The 21,597-nt window shown below is 48.8% G+C and overlaps 1 protein-coding gene across 8 annotated transcripts; it reads right to left on the bottom strand.

The window, feature by feature from the left end:
• Positions 1 to 11,298: 11,298 nt before the first annotated feature.
• STMN1 (stathmin 1) lies at positions 11,299 to 18,021 on the bottom strand. 8 transcript variants are annotated; one of them, XM_070610658.1, is made up of 6 exons: positions 16,599 to 16,696; positions 15,459 to 15,556; positions 15,003 to 15,075; positions 14,333 to 14,505; positions 12,226 to 12,417; positions 11,299 to 11,814 (listed from the first exon to the last, which is right to left on the bottom strand). In XM_070610658.1, exons 3-6 carry the CDS (start codon positions 15,013 to 15,015, stop codon positions 11,743 to 11,745), a joined length of 450 nt encoding a protein of 149 aa, XP_070466759.1. In that variant the 5' UTR covers positions 15,016 to 15,075; positions 15,459 to 15,556; positions 16,599 to 16,696; the 3' UTR covers positions 11,299 to 11,742. The 8 variants fall into 8 exon arrangements, with proteins under 8 accessions (XP_070466759.1, XP_070466760.1, XP_070466761.1 ...); XM_070610659.1 differs by lacking the exon at positions 16,599 to 16,696 and adding an exon at positions 16,153 to 16,313; XM_070610660.1 differs by lacking the exon at positions 16,599 to 16,696 and adding an exon at positions 15,764 to 15,819.
• Positions 18,022 to 21,597: the final 3,576 nt, after the last annotated feature.

Below are 21,597 nucleotides of genomic sequence, written 5' to 3'. Positions count from 1 at the left end.
GAGGAGCTGAGGGAAGTGGTTGGCTCGTGTCCGGGAGTCTGCCTGCCTTGTCCTTCCACTGCCAGATCATTAACCGCCCCCTCCTCTCCGCAGGACACATGCATGGGACCCCATAGTTACCATTTCTTCTTTCATTCATTCATTCCATCAAGTATTTGTAGAATGCCCAGGCAAATCTGACCAGGGTCCACACTGCTCAGCGCCCATTGGCGGCTCCCCAGTGCCTACCAAATCAAGTCCAAACTGCTAGCCCTGGCCGAGGGCCTTGAGATCCTCCCCCAGCCTCATGCCTCCCTACTCCCCCCATGTCATAGTCCAGTCGCTCCCACAGGCTGCCGTCTTGCCTCTCTCGTTCCTCCACGTGCTGCTCCCTCCACCTGAAACACCCACGGCTGCTTTTTCACCTGCTCTACTCCTGTTTCTCCTTTGGGACTCAGCTCAGATGCTGACTCCTCCACGACTGGTTGACTGGTCCCCACCACCTCAGTCTGACTTGGTTGCCCTTTTCTGTGCTTCTCTTGGCCCCTGTGATACCTACCAGCACCCACCACACTGTGACGCCTGTTAATTGCCTGTCCCCCTCCTAGGCTGGGTGTGCTGTTCTGTGACTTGTCCTGTATTCCTAGCAATTGGCACAGAGAACATTTTTTGAAAAGTGGGATGAATGGATGAAGGGTGCCAGGCCCTTGTTAGGTGCCCGGAATATACAGATGAATAAGAGACATAGTACCTGTCCAAAGCAAGGAGAAAGGGGAAGCAGGAAATGGTTTGTCAAACAGCGATCAAAAGGATTGCAGGAAAAGGGGGCCAAGAGGTGGCCCAGGGGGTCAGTGAGTGCAGTGGAGTTTCTGGAGTCAGAAAGCCCCGGGTTCAAATCTCAGCACAGCCACTTAGTTGTGTGACAGAGGCGGCTTGCTTACCTTCCTGCAAAATGGGCTTGGTAATAATAACACCTCCCTCACAGAGAGAGAATGCAGCCTAGTGTTTGGCTTATAGAAAACACCAGAGAAGTATGTTGATTTTTTTAAATTTATTTTTTAATTTGTTTTTGGGGAAGATTAGCCCTGAGCTAACATCTGCCACCAACCCTCCTCTTTTTGCTGAAGAAGACTGGCCCTGAGCTAACATCCGTGCCCAGCTTCCTCTACTCCATGTGTGGGACGCCTACCACAGCATGGCGTGCCAAGTGATGGCATGTCCACACCTGGGATCCAAACCGGCGAACCCCGGGTCGCTGAAGTAGAACGTGTGCACTTAACCACTGCGCCACCGGGGTGGACCCCAATATGTTGATTTTCAATTTGCTAACATAATGGGTGGATGAGGAAGCCTGTGAGAATAGACAGGCCACATTTTACCCCTGTCCCCTCTTTATAGTTCAAATCTTACCACCTTTGGATCAAATGAGAATGCATAGCCCAGAAGTCAGGTCCGGCTTCTAGGTTACTCCAGAGTATAAACTCCTCAAGGGCAGGCATTTTTACCTGTTTGATCCACTGCTGAATTCTCAGCAGTGCCTGGCGCATAGTAGGTCCTCAATACATATTTCTTGAATGAATGACTGAATTCTGGTTTCTCTTCCAAAATCTCAAACTCAACATGACTCTGTTAGCAACAACTGCATTCCGCAGCAAGCAATGAAAAGCCACAAAACAGTGGCTTAAACAAATAAAAGGATTAATTTGCCTCCCACAACAAGAACCCGGGGGAAAGGCAGTCAAAGACTGCTATGCCAGCTCAGTGATAGTATCAAGGGCTCAGGCGCCATCTATCTCCCCGCTCCAGCTATCTTATCCAGTGGCCTCTACCCTAGTTGTCACAAGATGGCTGCTGTATCTCTAGTATCCTGTCTCCATTCCAGGCCGGAGAAAGGAGGATGGGAAAAGGGCAAAAGGCAGAAGGAGGGGACAGACAGGTCAATGCTTGAAGGAAAAAAAAAAAACCTTTCGGCCTTCTATTATGAAAAAGAAGGAGAGAGAATAGATACTGGGAAGCCAGCTAGCAGGGTCTGCCATGAAGGTTAAGTGGAAACATTGCTTCTTTCCATCCGAGTTCCTTCTCCAGGCTTTTCCATTTGAGTAGATGACACCTCCATTCACTCAGCTGCCCAGGCGAAAAACCCCAGGGGGCATCCCTCACCCCCCCACCCCGCCCCGGCCCACATCTCATCCATCAGCATCCTGTTGGCTCCACTGTGATAGACTCTGAATCTGACCTTGTCTCTCTATCGCATTGACCCCCCCCTAGTCCAAGCCACCCTCATTTCTCCCTCCCGCACGCCTGGCTCCCCTTACATCCACTCTCCTCGCAGTGGCCCAAGAGTCCTTTACAAACATAATCACCCCCTGCTTAAAGTCCCCAGAGGCTTCACATCACACACAGAACAGAATGCGACCCCTCGTCCTGGCCCAAGGTCTGCATGGCTGGCGCTGCCCAGCCCCCTTGCCCTGGGCCCCTTGCTCATCCTCTCCAGCCATGCAGGGCTTTGTGCTCCTTCCTCACACCTGCTGGTTCCTGCCTTTGGGTCTTTGCACTAGCTGTTCTCTCTGCCAGGAGTGCACTGCCGCCTGCCCACCTACTCTGTAGAGGACCTCGCCCCTGCTGCGGTCACTGTGTGTCACAGCACCTCTTTCATGTTCTCCATTGCACTCATCATCATCTTTTGTTATTGTCTGTCTCCTCCACCAGAATGTAAGCTCTTGAGGACAGGGAGCTTGTCTGCCCTGTACATAGCTGTCTCCCCAGGGCCTAACACTGCCTGGCAGGTAGGAGGACTCGAAATGTACTTGTTCAGTGAATGAATAAGTGATTGAATGCAGAGGCCTGTTCTGGGTAATCCTTTAGGGGACCTTCCAGCTCTTGGACATCTGAAGAGAAAGGAGAGGAAGGAGGTGGAAGGTAGAGGCCTGATACCTGAGATACAAGTCAGAAACTGGAACCGAGGAGTGATCCTCTGCCCACCAACAGCCAAACCCTCCTCCCTGACGGCCCTGGTGATGCGCCCAGCAGGGGCGTCTCTGGGGTGGGAGTCAGAGCCCATTTGGGGAAAACAGGAGGGAGGAGGTGAGAACAGGCACCCGCCGTTTTGAATTAGGTGAATTCAGGCCAGAATGAACTGCCCATCTGGGGAATGGTGTCAGTGCCTCCTATGGTGCTCCCACTGACCAGCTGTGGGTCAGTGACGTAACTCTCCGAACCTCAGTTTCCTTGTCTGGAAAATGGGATAAGAATAGTATTTACTTCACAAGGATGTTTTAAGGATTCCACAGGATGGAATATGTAAAATGCTTAAACAGTGCATAGCAAATGGTAAGTGCTCAAAACACCTCAGCCATAAGAGAGAAAAGAGAGACTGGAGGGAGCGAGAAAGTACGGAGAAAGGCAAGAACAGAGGGAGGCAGGTGGCCAGGAACCCGAGGCGGCCCAGTCTGACATGCTGGGAGTTTAACTCTCCCAGAAAAGATACAGAAATTTAAAGCATCCAAACTTCAGCACCCACTCCTCAAAATGGACTTTCGAGTTCTTCTGATTCAACTCCCTCATTTTCTAAATGTTCTGAGTCCCAGAAAGGACAAAAATGTCTCAAAGACGCCCAGAGAGTTAGCGGAGGGGTCGGGCCTGGAGGGCTGGCCAGCTGGGGAGGGAGAGGCTCAGAGGGGCCGGTGGGGTGGGTTATGAGCCCCCTGTTCTTCTCAGTCTGGAGGGAGAGGGTCTGTCTTCCTCTGTCCCCTCAGCTGCAGCAAGGGGCCGTGGCAGGCTGAGAAGCCCCAGCAGTCGGCAGGAGGAACACTGGGCAGGAAGGGGCAGGGAGGGGCAGGGCACTGACTCGTCCTGCCTATCCCCCAACCTGGGCTAGGCCCCTCCTTAAACCCAGCACAGGCTCAGTACGCGTCCAGCTGTGAGGGATTATCCCCATTTGACAGATGAGGGTACAGATGCCCAAGGCCCCTTGGCGCTAATAGAGCTAGAACTTGATCCCACCCTGTGTGACTCCAGACAGCTCTGGCCCGCTCCTGCCTGGGAACTGAAAGGCCTAGATTTGGGAGCACCACTAACTGGCTGTAACCTTGGGCAAGTCCTTTCTCTCCAGCCTCAAGCTCTTCCTCTAAACAAGGAGGGCAGACAACAGGGTCACTGAGGGCCCTTCCAGTCGGAGCTGACATTCTTGGAAGTCTAAACCAACTCGCCTCCCCCCGCTGGCTGAGTGGGGGAAAGGCTGCCAGAACATCCTGCAGCATCTCATTGGGCCCCCTTGCCCAGGGCACAGGGCAGGCCTTTCCCCAGAGAGCACTCCTCTGCCCAGCCCGGGGAGCACAAGGCCTCCTCCACTCCCTTCCAGGTTGGTGCCCATCCGTCCGCTCCTCCAGCCCAGGGAGGCTGGGCCTCAGCCATGCCACTCTCTGGGGCAAATCTCAACAGTTTGGGGAAATGAAGCCAAACAATGTACAAGCCCTTCGATCAGGTGCCTATTTCCCCCAAGCCTTTGAGGCTTTGGGAACCCAGAGGTCAACATTGAGGCCAGTGCTTCTCAAACGACATTAAAAATTTTTTTCTAATCTGCTGAGAACTTATACTTTTGCAAAATTAAAGAAATATACGAGGGCCAGGCCGGTGGGACAGTGGTTAAGTTAGCACATTCCGCTTCAGCAGCCCGGGGTTTGCTGATTCTGATCCTGGGTGCGGAACCTACGTGCTACGTCAAGCCATGCTGTGGCAGGCGTCCCACATATAAAGTAGAGGAAGATGGGCACGGATGTTAGCTCAGGGTCTGCCTTCCTAAGCAAATAGAGGAGGATTGGCGGTGGCTGCTAGCTCAGGGCTAATCTTCCTCAAAAAAAAAAAAAGAAAGAAAGAAATATACAAGACAGTGGTAATGGTTATATAACATTGTGGATGTACTTAATGCCACTGAATTATACACTTAAAAATAGTTAAAATGGTATATTTTATAATAAAAAATTTTAATAGATAAAATGAAATTTAAAAAAAGATGCGCAATACTAGCCTCGACTTTAACCGACCTTGTTAGATTGTTTAAAAGTTTCTAAATGCTTACTTTCCATTTCCGTACTTAGCTCATTGCAGATGGGTAACAGTCTGTGGATTGGCCATGGTCTGAGGACACCTCTTTGATAGCATCGATTCAGGCTGTTGAGAGGTGGACGCTGGCGTTGCAGAACCTCTCAGATTGCCAGAAGGAACAAGGCTCCTGCATCCCTGTTCCCCTAAGCAGGTACTTCTGGACACCAAGTCAATTAACCTCAAGATGTCCCAGGCCAGGCGCGCTGCGCTGACTTACGGCTGGATCCCTCCTTCCATCCCAGTCTGTCTCCCAGGACCTTCAGGATGTACATTGTTATTAAAGTGTCCCCGCCAGTGGCCCCTGATAAGCATACAGAGCTGTGGGGTCGGGGTTGGAGTGGGGCGACCTGGGAGAGAGAAGTACGTACAGGTAGAGGCCCGCCTTCTTTGATTCCAACTCTATACAAAACTTGGCCCAAGCATCACCTCCTGCAGAAAGTCATCCCGGGCCTGCAGCCAGACTGAGGGCCCCCGCCTGCGCTGCTGCATCACAGAACAGGTCTCCCTGCATTCACATGGAACAGTTGACATAGTAAATTCGAAGGTGGTGCCAGCGCCTCTGGGGGTTGGAGGTGGTGTCACCTGCCTTGGTTCGAGGGTCTGACCAGATTTCAGGGCTTGTCTGGGTGCCCCTGCGCAGGGTACAGTCTGTACAACTCTAAGCAGTGGCCCAGGTAGTTGGAGCTCCAGGCCCATCTCTGGCAGACTTCAGGGGACTGGGGAGCAGGAATTGTGTCTGGGACGTTGCATCTTGAGTACAGAGGTCTCCGCCTGGTTGAGCAACAGAAAACACTGGCTTAAAAAAATGTAGACACTCTGGCTCCAATTTTAGGAATTCTACCTCCAGAGGTCTGACAAGGGTCCTGAGTCTCGAAAACTTTTTTTTTTTTTGAAGATGATTAGCCCTGAGCTAACTGCTGCCAATCCTCCTATTTTTTGCTGAAGAAGACTGACCCTGCCTGAGCTAACATCTGTGCCCATCTTCCTCTACTTTCTATGTGGGACGCCTGCCCAGCATGGCTTGCCAAGCGGTGCCATGTCCACATCCGGGATCTGGGCTGGCGAACCCCGGACACCAGGAAGTAGAATGTGCACACTTAACTGCTGCGCCACCGGGCTGGCCCCTTGACATTTTGAAAAAGTGCCATGTGACTCTGATGCCCAGCTGCTGTCTGACCCATAAGAGGTGTCTGGTGACTGTGCTCATAGAAGTGCAGCACGTCTGTGAAGGGACACACAGGGATCTGTGGCCTGCGGGGAGGGGAGCTGGGGGACATCAGAGGAAGATGAGTCACTTTTTGTTATACATCTTTTTGTACTGATTGGACTTTTAACCTAAAAAAAATGTTTGACCAACTGATGTTGTTGCTGTCATCTACGTGAGGGACCACCAACTCTAGGCCTGCGGCTGGGGCCTGCTGTCCGGCGAAGGACAGGAGCAGGCCAGAGGAACGGAGAGCTGCAGAGCGCGTGTCCCACCTCAAGGGGGCAGCAGCTGCCCAGAGCCTGCTGACTGTGTCTGGGTGGGACTGAGCGCAGCGCTGCCAGATCTTCCTGCTTTTTCCAGATAAGCCTGAAACCACATTTTCAAGTAGAATTAATTGTCAACTAATTCGAAAATGTAGAACACAGCATGGGCCGAACACAACACGTCTGCGAACCAATTCTGGCTGCGGGCCACCAGTCCGTGCTGGCGGGTCTAGCAGGACGCTGTCAAGGACTGGGCACCTTGGAGGCCAATCTGCAAAGCCAGGGCAGACCCATCCTTCGCTTCTAGGAAATCGAGTTCACTTCCCATGGGGGTCCACACAGGACGAGGACAAAGCAGGTGCCCCAAGGCCCACAGGGGTCACCCGCCCACTCAAAATGATCTAATTCCACACATATTTATTAACCTCCCCTCGTGTGCCAGGCTGAGTGCTGGAGGTGGTGAATGTGGTGAATGTGACAGTCACAGTCCCTGGTCTCTAGGTGGGGAGACACACTTGAAAGATAGTTGCATAATAATTACATTTGCGACATGAGGAGCTGCAGTATAGCATGGGGATCCTAAGTTTGAGTTTGATTCCTGATTTCACCACTTGCTAATTATGTCACTTTGGGCAAATCATCTACTCTAAGTCTCAGTTGCCTCATTTCTTGCCGGTGAAAGGGGTATGACAACATCATGGGGTTGTTCTGGGGTTTCACTGAGATAATGCAAATCCTTATTAGCTGCTGTTGTGAAGTACGGAGAGCTAAGAGCACCTAAGAGGCTTGGCAGGGAGCCCCACCCGGCCCTGCCCCATCCCAGGCCGTACTGGGGCTTCTTGCCAGTGAGGGGAGTGGGAGGCCAGTTTGGAAGCCTGGGCCCAGAGGCCGCCTGCACCCACAGAGGCTCAGTCCCCTTTGCCCCCACCATGCTGCTGAGGTGGCAGCCGTGGGCATTTGGCTAATCCCTGGCCTGTTTCTTCTTCCCTTGGATCCATTTCACAGCTCACTTGCCCCCAGTAGGACTTGGTGCCCAAGGACAGGGACGGTAGTGCTCCTGACCACACTGGGAGAAGGCTGGGCCTTTCCAGCTATGGGCCAGAGGCCGTCTTTCAGAGCTCATCAAACCCCACAACTATGTTTTAAAAATCTGGGTGCACGTACAAAACATCCGAAAACCTTCCTTGTGCAGCTTAAGTGCAGAATACCAGCTTCCACTGGCAGAAGCCTCAGCCACGGGGACACTGTGGACCTTTTGTTTAACTTGGGCGAAGAGGGAGGGGGCAGATGGCAGGAGACTGAAGTGCCAGCAGTGTTTCTGGGGCCTTGCAGTTCAGCTCAGTGGGGGAATCCTGAGTGGCCGAAACATGGTCCCTGATCTCAGGGGTCTGCAATCTCACCAGGGAGAGAAGACCCAGAACCACAGTCCTGGATTTGGAAGGGAGCTTTCAGGGTGCCTGGCCCAACCTCCTGTCCAAAGGGGGAAGCTCCTCTCTAAGGAGCCCGGCTTTCATCTTCTTGTTGTTCCTAAATGAATCCATTTAATCATGATTCAGACAACTGAACTAACAGTAAGGTGGCCAAACCATTATCTGGGAGGACAGATTTACATGAGTGCCAAAGCACTGCTGGAAATCAGAACTCTCCCCTGGGAGAATACACACAGCAGAAAGGAACACCTTTATAATAAAGGGATGGGGGTGGGGGTGAGACCTCTCTTCAAGGGCATGCCAGAGTAACAAGAGATGGTCACTGACTGCCCTTTTAGGAAGGGTGGCACTGGCTGAATCTGGGGCAGAGGGGAATTGTTCGGGACAACAGAGGGGACGCCTGGCTGCAAGAGCTGCCGCCCCTGCCTGTGCAGGGCCTGGAGTGAGGCGGCCCGTGTTGGAACCTCACCAGCTTAGGACCACAGGCAAGTTACACAACCTCCCTAAGCCTGTTTACTTCTCTGTACCGTGGAGATGTTAATAGCCCCTAGCTCACAGGTTGGATCTGAGGAGGCAACTTTCGTAACAACGCCTGGCAGTAACCGCTCAGTAAACAGTAGCTTATTATGGTAGCACCATTTTCCAAGTCAGTGGTGGGCTGGCCTATTTCTCCTCCAGTTGCCCTTGTTTGGCAGTAACAGTCTCCCAGTTCCTCGATGCGGTGTCTGTCACATCTATTGTCCCAGAGCCCAATGGTCCCCTCCAGCTCAGAGCCTCATCGCCTCAGTCCTGTGCTGCTCCAACAGCCTCCACTGGGGTCTCCATCGCATTCTCCCTCCAATTCATCCACAACCTGCCTCCATTTTCTCTCCCTCAAAATGGCTTTGTTCACTGAACACTACCATCCCCGTCTTCTAAAGTCTCCACTGCTTAGGATAAAGGAAATGGAGAGGGGATCTTTGTTGAGAGCCTGCCATGAGCCAGTAACTACGGCAGATTCTCTATGCGTGATGCAGTTGTGTGCTTGCCAGGGGTTTAATAACTGTTTGGATCCCTACCTGACTTCTCAAAGGACTGGCTCAAGGCCCTCCTCCTCTACCAAGCTTCCCAGACCTCTGAGGCCTCCACCAAACCAGTCTCCTCTAGAATGAGCGTATGGCCAAGAACAGCACCCTCAGCTGTTCTATAATTCTCCTCCCCGCTTCATGCACAAGCACACGATGGCTGGGACCCCATTTCATCTTTTCATTGCTAGCACATAGCCCAACGTGGAGCACATTCTAGGTGCTTGTTAAATGTGGATTTAAGGGCCCTCTTTGCATCCCTCAAATCTCTCTTTTCCACCAAGGCCGGTCAATCATGATGTCCAAGTACAAAAGCCTCAGGAAGAAGGAACAAGCCTCATTTTCCACTCAAGCCAAAGGGAATGGAGTGTGCTCCTTGGTGACAGCCTCCGGGCTGCAGTCAAACCATTCTGGCCTTATGAGACTAACCTGCAACGGAAGTGCTGCCACGGGAGATGCACACTCTGAGGACAGGAAAGAGAACACCCATGCCCAGGAAAGCAGCCACTCCCCAGAGGCTCCTGGGCACCCACCACTCCTTTCCTTCAAGTTACATGCAAAGAATTCAAGTGGAAAGTACTTAACCAACCCAGCTCAACCTTCCCATTTTATCCAAGAGAAAACTGACGCCCAGGATTAAGTGCCTCTCCAAAGGTCAGAGGTGAAATAGAAAAGCCGGGGCTTCTGATTTTGTGGGTAAGATGCATCCCCTTCAGTTCCCTGTGACAATCACTGTCACAGGTGGAAGCTCAGGACCACTCTGATACTAAGTCAGGGCCACCATGGCGCTGGCTGTAACTATGAGACCCTCCCTCAGGCCCATCTTGACGCTTATCTTGCTTTTTCTGGAGCTGTTCCCTTCTCTTCATGTCCCATATGAACAAAAGCTTACTGCCCTCTGCAGGACACCCAGTATCACAACTCTGAATTTCTATCTTAGGTCGTCTTTATATCCCGGCTACTCAGAACTGGTGTTAGCTTCCCATAGACACCATCTCACCCATGCAAACTCTAACACCTACTACGTGCCAGAGACTGAGGGTGAACAATGCTGAATTTCTGCACACCAGCCTCACCTTGTCCTATTTGTTAAGATATTGTCTGAATCTATGGTTACATTCAACTACACTTGATCTTGCTCCTGTTTGCCCTACATGGCCATAACTCTTAAAATTCAGCCGTTTTCATAACTCTGAAGTTGATCATCCTGGTCTAAGTAAATGAGTAAGTCAATTCAAGGCACACAAAAGCTGCACAACCCTTTCAAGAGTATAACCTTGGCTCACTCACTAGCCTCTGGTTGAAACTAGTTGTCATTATTTATATGGAGTGCTAAATACCTACCAAACACAGTTGTCATCATGTTCTCTGTGTATACACACACACACACACTCATTTAATCCTAACAGCATAGGAGGAAGGTTAAAATAGGCTGCTATTCTTCTTAGAAGTTTGGTAAAACCCAAATCAAGAGCTGCAGAGACTCATGCACAGAGACACGCAGACCCCGCTGCACGATCAGCAGTCACCCTGCAAACTTTCACTGTAGGTGCGTGGCTTCCGAAAGCTTTTACACAAATGTCTGAGAAGCAGATACTCATGTAATTAAGGCTACTTCCTAAATAGCCGAGGAAAACTGCCAAGGCTTTCCCTGAATTGAGAGGCAATGCTGTCAATATTACAACAGTGATATTGCAGCCTCGGGATATGAGATGAAGTAATGTCAACCTTAGCCACCCAAGTCAAATGCTCCTCTGGAAACTAAGGCTCCCTTTATCTCCTCACAGGAGTTGCTGCAAAGAAAATTCTGATTCTTGAGTCAAGAGCTTCTATGGCAGGAAAGTATTACGACGCACCCCCACCCCCAGTGGTAATATAAAGCAAAGAAACCATCGAATCTCTCTAGCTAACATCTTAAGGTTTCCTCTAAACTGTTCTCTAGAAACACCATTTGTGCCTTTAATCTGCCTTTTTAACAGGGACACAAGAACAAAAAAATGCCTGTTTGCAAACAAACATCTGAAAGACTCTCGTAACAGCTGATCTGGGCCAGGGCATCCCAACAAAGTGACGATTGTGGATGAAGACAATACAAACAACTCTGCAGGAGAAACTCGAGGGCAGAGAACTTGCAGTGATGCGCGCACTGGGTATTTCTGCCAGCCCAAAGGCCTCACTGGAACAAATACAAACTAGGAGGGTCTCTATCACTTGACAATTTATTACCTGGATAGAAAGAAGTCACTGCCATCAACAGCACTGTGCAGTTTTATTAACCATTCAAGTACAGTAGCATCTGGTAAGATGGGGACAGAACTGGGATTCAAAAGTGAACAGATATTCAGCATCTAACAGTTTGAAAGTAGCCACTACATACTCTTTTCACAAACATGTTTTCACGGAGCCAATACAGTACTAGCCATTAACCCAGTACACCAAGTGTACTGAAGTAGAAAAGATGCAACAAGAAAAATAGCTACATTAGAAAGACTTCAACACTTTAGAAAAAGAGCAAAACACTTTCAGTTTCTCCCCTTTAGCCCCTAAAACAACATCTTACAGTTTGGATCTACCTATACAGTCCTACATCAGCTTCTAGGATATTTGTCAGGAGGGCAAAAATAAAATGACACTGGCCAGTACAGTCTTTGGATATTTAGGAAGGGGAGGGGGAGAAAGTCAGTTCTCAGAACAAATTAGTCAGCTTCAGTCTCATCAGCAGGATCTTTGGATTCTTTGTTCTTCCGCACTTCTTCAATGTGCTTGTCCTGTAAAGAAACAGTAAATATCATCAGTCAAATAAAAAAGCTCGCAAAGTCAGGCGCCCTCAAGAGGCCCAACACAGCATCAGTACACATATTGTATACTTATAAAAATTATATATTATGGGAATCACATAATTAGAGTTCTAAGACATCATCTTCAAACTTCCTGGGTTACTCACGGAACCTAACGACTGAGCCTCTGACTCTTCTTCCAAGGAATGTGCAGTTATGCTGGAAACTACTGAACATTCCATCTTATTTGAAAACGAGATTCCTCTCATTTAACATGTTAAGCCCCCAAATTGATGACAAAGACTCCAAACACCTTTGATTAAAGCATTAGTTCAAGCCACTTCATTGGTGCATCAAACTGCAAGCTCTTAGCCTCTCTCAAAGCAAGGCTGAGACACCAACCTTCTCCCGCAAACGCTCCAGTTTGGCAGCCATTTGTGCCTCTCGGTTCTCTTTGTTGGCTTCCATTTTGTGGGTCAGTTTCTCTTCCGCCATTTTACTGAAGTTGTTGTTCTCTTCTATTGCTTTCTGAAGCACTTCTTTCTCGTGCTCTCGTTTCTCAGCAAGCTGCTTCAAGACCTCAGCTTCATGGGACTGGAAAAAAGTTTAACACGCTAGGCTCTCTGAAACGTATTTAGCATTAGTTAAAATTACAAAAGAAATTATTAATTGGGGGTATTGAAAAGAGGCAGAAAATCACATCTCTTTAAATGATACTGAAGTCAAGACCTGAATTATCCATTATCAAAAGACTGAAAATCATACTCTTTTCCTCGTGTTTGTATTTACTTTGGAAAACTGCCCATGTTTGCCGAGAGATTCTTGCCCAATTATTCCTCAAGGAAATCCTTATAAGATTTACTGCTTAATAGTACTAAGATGACTTAAGTGATACACATTTAGGAATGGAACTTTACTGCAAAGAATGTTGGTTATTTAACTTCAAAGGCTACCCAAACAAAATTAGATTATAAAAAAGTAGCCACATTGATAAAAAGAAAATACATGAATAATAGAAAATTTAACACTAAGCCTCCAGATTACTATTTAAGCCAGGAGGATTTCTGTTTCAAGGAAAAGCTCATTAACTTTTCTCTGTGGAAGCTGTATTAACTTCTAGACCACTGGAGCTGTCACCACGGTGTGCCTCCTTCAACAGACTCAGAATAGTTTGTTACCAAACAGATTCTGATGTGTTTGGAAGCACTGACTTGCAGGAAAACTACAGAGCATCTGCCACTGGTTCTGTTTATTCTTTTCTACAAAAGCCCAGTCATGATAAAAGTTTCATTATATTTAGCCAGTTTCTATGTAAAGCACAGGCTAATGACTACAGGGCCAAGACTGACTCCTAAAAAACTTCCCTGTCCAGCCTCTGGCTGCATCTCCTCCGTGAACTCAGCTACACAGAAGAGCAGGTAGGAGACGACGCACCGGGGCAAACACTGCCACACTTGGTGGGAAACCGACTCGGTGTCGACAGTGGGTCAGTGCACATACACACAACGTGTGGCACTGAAAGGTGCTTGGCACATGCTACAACAGCTTAAAAAGGGGCCTATATGCGTATTTGTGTGGTTAACTGTACTAGACTGCAAACCGCCCTAGCTGCACTGGTCGGGGGCCGGCTACTACTTCCCCCTTCTGCACCCCAGTTTTCACTAATTTTAAAATTAAACCCACTCACCCCAATCAGGGTTGCTGGGAAGGGGAACTAATGAGAATTTGTGTGAAGTTCTTAATGAATAGACTAATATTGAATAAAAGGAAATACACCAAGATGTTAACAATGGTTATTTCTGGGAAGTAGGATAATGAATACTTTTTTTATTTACAAACTTCTGTGGTTCCCAATTTTCCTATAACAAACATATTAACATTTGTTCATTTTTCTCATTAGTTCCTTTTAAAGATGGTTACTTTATCACAGAATTGCTTAGATTAGAGAAAAGCTGCCACAATACCAGTATGGCCAGGGAGCAACACAATCACATTACTAGCAATTTAAAATGTTTTTATTGCACAGCTTTCAAAACACAAAACAATAAAACTGCACCCCCCCCCACACACCAAAAGAAACCCAAAACCTAAAGAGACAAAAAAAGGATCATCCACCAACAAATCTGTTTTTCAAAGAGAAAGCGTGAGAAGCAAGAACTCAGGTTTCAGATGGACCTGGACTTGAATTCTGGTTCCAGTATTCACTAGCTGTAGGACTCAGGAAAATGACAATATTCCAAAGGCCATTTTCTAATTTCAGTATCTCAGACAACATCTAGCCGTTAGGGTCACTGTATTAAAGGAGAAAAATATAAGTAGAGGAGCTGGTACATAATAGGAGCTCAATAAATGATGGCTGATATGCTCTTCCAGCCACTGGCATATATAATTCTCATATGGTTATAACCACCACACAACTACAGTTCTGTTTTCCTCCTGTTATGGAAATAAAACTGACTTGCAACATTACATGAATAAACAGCTGTTTTCTGTGAATTGTGATGTTTACCTTGCGTCTTTCTTCTGCAGCTTCTAATTTCTTCTGAATTTCCTCCAGGGAAAGATCCTTCTTCTTTGGAGGAGAAAGGGGGAATTCTGGGACAGATTCTTTTGATCGAGGGCTGAGAATCAGCTCAAAAGCCTGGCCTGAGGCCCGCTTCTCCAGTTCTTTCACCTGGATATCTGAATTTGATCATATTTATAATGTATTCAGAAGAACAGTGTTTTCCTATTCCAATAAACTGTTCTTAATTTTCTAAAAACCAAATCAATTTAAGGAAAAGAATTGGGGCTGATGAAGAAGCTGTGTTTGCAGGCAAGAAATTATCTGAATACCGCCTCTCAGAAAAACAAAGCTCGACATTTTTGGGTTAATAAATACCATTCTGAAACATCAGTATTTGACAATCGTTTTCATGAACAAAGGAAGACTTGTGCAAAACTCCACAATTTTGCTTTAGACCAAGCCAAATCGTTTAATAATGAAACAATTAATTATGAGCTCTCAGTACATTCAAGTGGTAATCATTTTTTCTTCTTTAATTATTCCGATTTATAAAATAGATTTTTTGATAAGGCCAAAATACAAGTGCCAAATTAATAGTTTAAGACCTGAGCCATCTCCTATTCTAAAATCATAAGCCCATCACAATTTCAGCTTTTCCAAGTAGATTACCTACCAGAAGAAGCCATGGTGAACAGAAGACAAGAGACTGGCAGTGTATTCTACACAATCCACTGGCAAGGAAAGCCCTGAAAACGATTTTCGAAAGCATGCAATCAATTTCTTTGTATTTCTATGTCATCGATCCAAAGGGACCTCAAATCACATCCACATAAATCAATGTCAGAAAAATCACTACCGTGGAATTAAATAAGACATCATTAACTCTAATTATAAAAATCTATAAAATACTGAAACACTGGGAAATTGGAACTAAATATAACACTGGTTGCAGAAAATCAAGTTAACTGTGATTGCTTGTTCAAAAAACAACTCTCGGATTTTAAAAATTAGGCGAGGTTAAGTCACAAGATTTTTTTGCCCCCTGTAAACTCTAAATTTTCCCCCCAAACAGTGAGACCGGAGCCATCTTAATAGTGCCTACAACTCATTGTGCAAATGAAATACCCACCCTTGCTTTGTCTCTGTCTGCCATAGTGGAAAACACAACGCCCAAGCTAACATTAACCAATTATGTAGAACTCCTATTGTTCTTGGGGTTTAAATTCCCTGTCCAACAACGAGCAAAATTAGTTTTACGAACCTCTAGGTTTTACGTTATAATATTTGCTACCTCGTGTCATGATAAATTCTACACCCCTTCTCGCTTTTTTAACGTCAGGACTCTCGTGAACCCCCAGGCTAGTATCAAAAGCGTAGGATTACAGGATCCCAACAGCTAGAAATTAAAACCAGAGGTAGCGAAAGAGTCTAAACCTGGCAGAGGATTAGACCGAGCATCCGACCGAGGATGGGCGTGGCCCTGGCCCAGCGAGAAAAAGCGGCCCCCGGCCAATCAGAGCAGCCCAGCGCTCCGGTCCCTGGCCCCGCCCCCCTCCTCCCCGCGCCTTTTCGAATCTCCCGGAACTCACAACACCCCGGAGCCCGCGCGCGTGGGAAGGGGAGGGGTGGGCGGGGCTAACGGTCCTATCCGGGTAACCCCGCCCTCCGCGGGCTCGCCCCGCGCGGACGCCCCCCCCAACTCCCGCCAAAAACACCTCGAGACCACCCCCGCCCCAGCTCGGCGGGTGGGGCGGGCCCCGGGAGGGGGCCGTGGGGTAGCCCCGCCGTCGGCTCGCCACCTCCTCCCTTCGCTCCCACCCAACCTGCCGCCACCCTAGCTGTCGCGCCCCCCGCCGCGAGGACAGGAGAGCCCTCTTGGGGCGTTAGCCTCTCCAAAGCGGCCCCACAGTCACTGGGCGGGGGCGTTCGAGGGGAGGGCCCGGCCCAGGCCGTCCGCAGTCTGGCCCTAAGGCCGCTGCTCCCTGGGGGCGCCGCCCCACCCCTTCAGACAATAGGGACCCCAGCGGGGCCGTGCCAGCACGGGGAACGAAGGAGACAAACGAGGGCCCACGCCCCCTATTGTCTCCTCGATGGCACCCCGGGGCTAACGCCCGAGGCTCGCCCAGCTGGCCGCGCCCCCTCCCCACGACAGCCGCGCCCCCAGGGAGCAGGGACAAAGCCGAGGCTCCGCCCGAGCCACACAGAAAGCGGAGGGACCCCCGCCGGCCAGCCCCTCTGGGGTCCGCGGCCCCGCCTGCCGTCGGCTAACAGGAGGCCTCTGCCGCGTATCCTCCCGCCGGCTGTGTCCCCCTCGTTGCCCCCAGCCTGCCGCCGCCGCCGCCGCCTCCTGGGGCCCCGCACCCACCTGCTCAGTCCGAGCCGCCTGGCCACACTCTGAGCACCAACAGACCCGGGCGCGCACAAAAGCGCCAAACAGCGGCACGTGACCTCCCCGCAGGGCTCCGCATTGGCTGAGAGCGGCGGCACGTGCCGACCCCTCCCCCACAGCCCAAGTGGGCCCCGCCCCTCGGGCCCCACGGCACCTCGGGAAGTGTAGTGCAGGCTGGCGGGGCAGGGGGACAATGCAAGGGGTGGGGGCATTTGGGGGTCTCCCCAGGTGTGAGTCGTGGGCCGGGGGGGCTCGTCTGATCGCGGAAGAGGGCGTTGACGTGACCCCTGGCCTGGGTCTGAACCAGCTCTACCATCCCTAGGAAAAGGGCGGGGCGGGGTCCCTCCTACCTCAGAAGGTGGCCGCCTGGACTCCGCCTCTGTTGAGCCACGTGCCTCGCATCGCCCCAAGGGCAGCACTCGGACAGCGCAGTGCCCCTCCGGTGCCCCACCCCGGGCCGCCTCCTACGACGCCCAAGCCCTTGTGACAGGACAATACCCTTGTAAGGCCCCCTGGACTCGGCGCCCCACTTCGACACCCGAGTGTCACTTGTATTGTGACATCATGATAATCCCTAACCCACTCAGCCCTAACAGGTCACGGGCGTGGCCCTTTCCTCACTGTGTGCGTTCTCGCTGCCTTCCTAGGGTCCCTGAGCTTGTGAGCAGGGACCTGTGGGGTAAAAGCGCGAGGCTCTGGAATGTGATCTTCTTTGGTCTAACAGTCACTCGGCTTAAGTGCAGACTCCATCTGTTCTGCCCAGCCCTTCGCCGGTGATGGGAAGGGAAGAGCAATAGCAGTTGGAGACCGCACAGACTGCAGTTAAGTGTTGCTTTTGTTCTCGGAGCACGTGCTCCCCAGAGTGGTGCTGGGCCCTTTTTAAGAATCAAAACAAAGGAGCCACAAGGTCATGGTTCCTCTTAGCCTGGATAGGTCAGAAGCACAAGAGGCACAAAGGAAATTGGTCTGACCTTGCCTATCTTAGAATGACTGGCCTGCCTCTTCCCACAAAAAGGGCAGAGGAAAAATAAATAAAATGAACGTAGTTCCCAGACTTCTCCTCCCATCCTCCCCTCACTAAGGCTGTGTCCCTGACCAGGTCTGTGTCCTCACCAAGGCTGTGTCCTCGGGTGGTGGTCATTACACCAACACACCTGTTTTGAGATCCTGACTGGGCAGAAAGACACCCTTTTATTAATCAGTGGGCTCCATTTCCCCAAACTAAGATACAAATACAATGGACCAACCCTGCTGAAACAACAGTCCTAATTTAAGAAGACTTCCCCGTGTCCAGCTAGTCACTAGGGATGTGCTAGAGATAAAGCCAATTAATAGGTGCCCGGGACAATGAAAACTGGAACATACAGGCAGCAGACATACCACACAAAGCAGACAATTAGCAATGTGCTGTTGCCTGAAATACGCTTGTTGCGGCATTTTCTCCAACAATCGCCCTTGTGTGGGGTCGCCTCTCCCCCGCCCCCAATCTAAGTGGTTTTCCCTTAGCATGTGAGCAGGACCAGGAACAATTCGAATTCTGAGCTCTAAAAGGCTTCTTCCTCTCAGACCAAACTTAGCCATGAAACGGCCAGGTGTTTCCATCTGTCGGTTTTTCTGAGCGAAATCTCACAAATCATTAGAAAGGCTGGAGGGGGTGAGGGTTAGACTTCAGTGAAAAGTAACAGATTGGCAGGCAACAGAAACCAGCAAGGAACCCAAGGCCAAGAGGTCTATTATCCCCTGAACCAGGCTTTATCTTGAAGTCTTTGTACTTGATCTGGAGGTTTGCAGAGGAAGGTCCCACCCATTTGAGGCATATTTTTTTCAAATACGAGAAATTGCCACACAAAAATCTCACATTTCTGACTATTAATGTTGTGACAGGAAAAAAAAATAAATCTTTCAAAACACTGATTATTTTAAACCACTTACACCTCTTCCCCCCACCTTTTCTTTCTCCCTAGAGCAGATGTCTATTTCCATGGAAACCGCAGCTAGGAACGAAGATGTTAGAACTCATGTAGATTTTTAATCTTTTCTAGCGATGCCACTTAGCTTCTGGGTTTGTTGTGAGATGCCTTGTCCAGCCAGTCTCTGTGACAAGGATTCCCTGAGATCATCACTGCTGCCTGAGGACTGAGGGGCCTGGGGTAAGGTTTCCCCAAGAGTGATCCTGGGAATAAAAAGGTGTGCACTGGGAGGATCCGTGTTCTTTAGGGTGGGGCTGCCTTTCTGAGAGCCAGACTGCAGCTCTTTGTTGTCAACTCTTATAAGTGTCCGTATTTGAGCCCTGAAATAGGAAGGGCTTTCAACTGTGAGGAGAGAAACAGCTTGGCCACTTCACTGTGGAAAAGGGCAGACGCTCCCTTCTTGGAAGCTTCCCCAAACTAACTTCTCAATCCGCTCCCTCCTGAAGTGGCAGCAAGGAGTTAACATTCACATCTTGGAACTGTCTATCTTTGCCCAGGAGAATTATTTTTGCCTCTGCTCAGATGGCTTGGTCGGATCGCTGTGGAGCTGGCTGTGACTGTGGATTAGCACAAAGTGAAGTCGAGATATGGCAGTCAGCCAGCTTATTTGATCTGTGTAGACAGCTAAAGGAGAGCACTTCAGGCTTCAAAGTCCAGAAGGGATGTCTACACTGATCAAACGAGCCGGGCTGTTGTTAGATCTCCTCTGTTCTTACACAGCACCGGCAGCCTTTGTTCATTGTTGGTTCCGAGGCTGCGGGGCTTGTCTCCCACATAGGCGCCGCCGAGTTCCACTGCTACTTAGAGGGCCTGTCCTTGGCAAAAGGGTGTCGTGGGAGTGGTTTTCTCCTTGTCCCCAGCCTCTCTGTTCCCTTTGTCCCTTAATCCCTAAGCATCGTGCTCTAACACTCCCCTCCCTGCTCAAAACCTGTCTGTGAATCTGCGACTTTACACGCCTGTCTTCTTCACCAGACTAAGTCCAAAAGGGCAGGATTTGTGTTGTCTTGGTATCCTTAGTGCCCAGAATCGGGTCTGGCCCAGGATGGTGGAGCCTGGATGTTCACAGTTGACTCTGGGCAAGAACAACCTCGCTCATCCTCAACTTCCTCTTCTGTAATAATAGACACCTGCGCCATATAGGGGGGTGAGGATTAAAGGAGATCGGGTATGTGAAAGCTCTTATCGCAATGCCTGGCACATTGTAAGTGCTTAATACTTGTTAACTATTATTAATAGCTAGAGAAGTTTCCTGATTACTATAGGTTATTGAATAAATGAATGAATGAATGAATGAATAGTAGACTTTCACCCTTTGGTGGGAATTTAGTCACCGGGTTAACTCTTCTCATGGGGTATTTAAAAAATTCAATTAATTTAACATTTTAAATAGATGGTGCATTCCTATAGTTTAGGAATAAACTATAAAAAGTCCTCCTCCATTCTCTGACCCCAAATTCTGCCAAATTCTCTACCTTTCCCTCCCCCACCACAACCACTATCAGATTCCTGTGTATCCTAGTGTTTCTTCATGCGTACACAGCACATTTGTAGAAATGTCTTCTTATTCCCCATTTTAAATACAAATGGTAGTCTACGGTAACTGTTCTGCACCTGGCACTTTTTCACTTAACAGTGCACACTAGGGATCTTTTCCTTGTTCGTACATCAAGCATTTCCTTGATCTGGGATCCGTGGTATGAATGTTCCATAATCTAGTTAACCAGTGCCCTATCCATGGCTCTTAGGTTATTCCCAATTATTTGCTATTTCAAACAATGCTGTACTGAATAACCTTGTATATGTCGCATTTTCCACATGGGTGAGCATATCTGCAAGATATATTCTTAGAGTGGTATTGCAAGGTCAAAGGGCAAATGCATTCATATTTGGATAGTGCCAAATTGCCTTCTATAAGAGTCATACCAATTCAGCACTCACCATATGATGTTTTAATCCATTATCTCAATTCATTCAAAACTGGTTCGAAAGGTTTTGTCCCTAGAAATTTCAGGCATTAGGGAAAAGGAGGGGGAGGACTAGAAATCCCAAGAAAGACATGGCTGTCAATTCTGCTTATATTAATAACTCCTGTAAATACTTGACAAGCAGCAGCTGACCTCAGAACAGTTCTGGTGCCTGCACTGGAGCACTTGTCACAGTCAGTCTTGTCGGAGAAGTGTCTGCAGGTGTCGCTATGAGATTGGAAGCTTTTTGAAGGCAGGGTCTTCATCACTGTATCGCACTCTCCTCCCTATGATCCCTGACACAGTGCCTGGCATGTATCTCATTTAATTAATTCTAAGATGTATTTTTTCCCCACATTTTTGTATCTTTGAAATCAGTTGTTCCTCATAGCCAATAAATAGCATGTCATAATTATTGACAGCATATTTTCTTAGTGGTACAGAAAATAATGGTATGTCTTAAAATCAATGGCATTTTTGAGTCAGTGAAATATGGCAAAGTGCACACGTATCGCATGTATGAGTGGAATGGGACCAACATGTTGCTGCCCCGCCAGTCTTCATACTCCTTGTCCTAACCCGCATTCCTCTTATCCAAGTCCATGCCTTCTTCTAATGATTCCTTTTGTGAGGATGACTCCCCATCTGCCTCTTGGGCTCCCATCCCTCTCCTGAACTCTAAAACCATATTTCCAACTGCCTACGGGACATGTCCTCATGGATGTCCCATAAGGCCTTCAAACTCCCTATGACCCACATTGAACTGACACCTTCCCACCAACCACATCTGGTTTTCCCCATTCAGCTAATAGCTTTGCTAGAGTCTTGCCTTCCAAGTTTAAAACTTCAGTCAGACTCAATTCTTCCCTCTTTCTCACCCAAGCCTCCAATTATAGAAACTTAGCATTTTCTAGTAGAATGGAAGTTTTTAAATGATAATAGCTA

Source organism: Equus przewalskii, chromosome 2, assembly GCF_037783145.1.
Source record: "Equus przewalskii isolate Varuska chromosome 2, EquPr2, whole genome shotgun sequence".
Taxonomy (NCBI): domain Eukaryota; kingdom Metazoa; phylum Chordata; class Mammalia; order Perissodactyla; family Equidae; genus Equus; species Equus przewalskii.
The sequence above is the reverse complement of the archived record's forward strand: the minus strand, read 5'-3'. Positions and strand labels throughout refer to the sequence as shown.

Coding starts and splice junctions, on each gene's coding strand:
- STMN1 (XM_070610653.1), bottom strand. CDS start 16,930: ATGCCCCCACCCCTTGCATTGTCCCCCTGCCCCGCCAGCCTGCACTAC. Junction 15,076..16,694: donor AGGCGGCTCGGACTGAGCAG/GTGGGTGCGGGG, acceptor AATCGTTTTCAG/GGCTTTCCTTGCCAGTGGAT. Junction 12,418..15,002: donor GTTCACCATGGCTTCTTCTG/GTAGGTAATCTA, acceptor ACTTTTTTCCAG/TCCCATGAAGCTGAGGTCTT.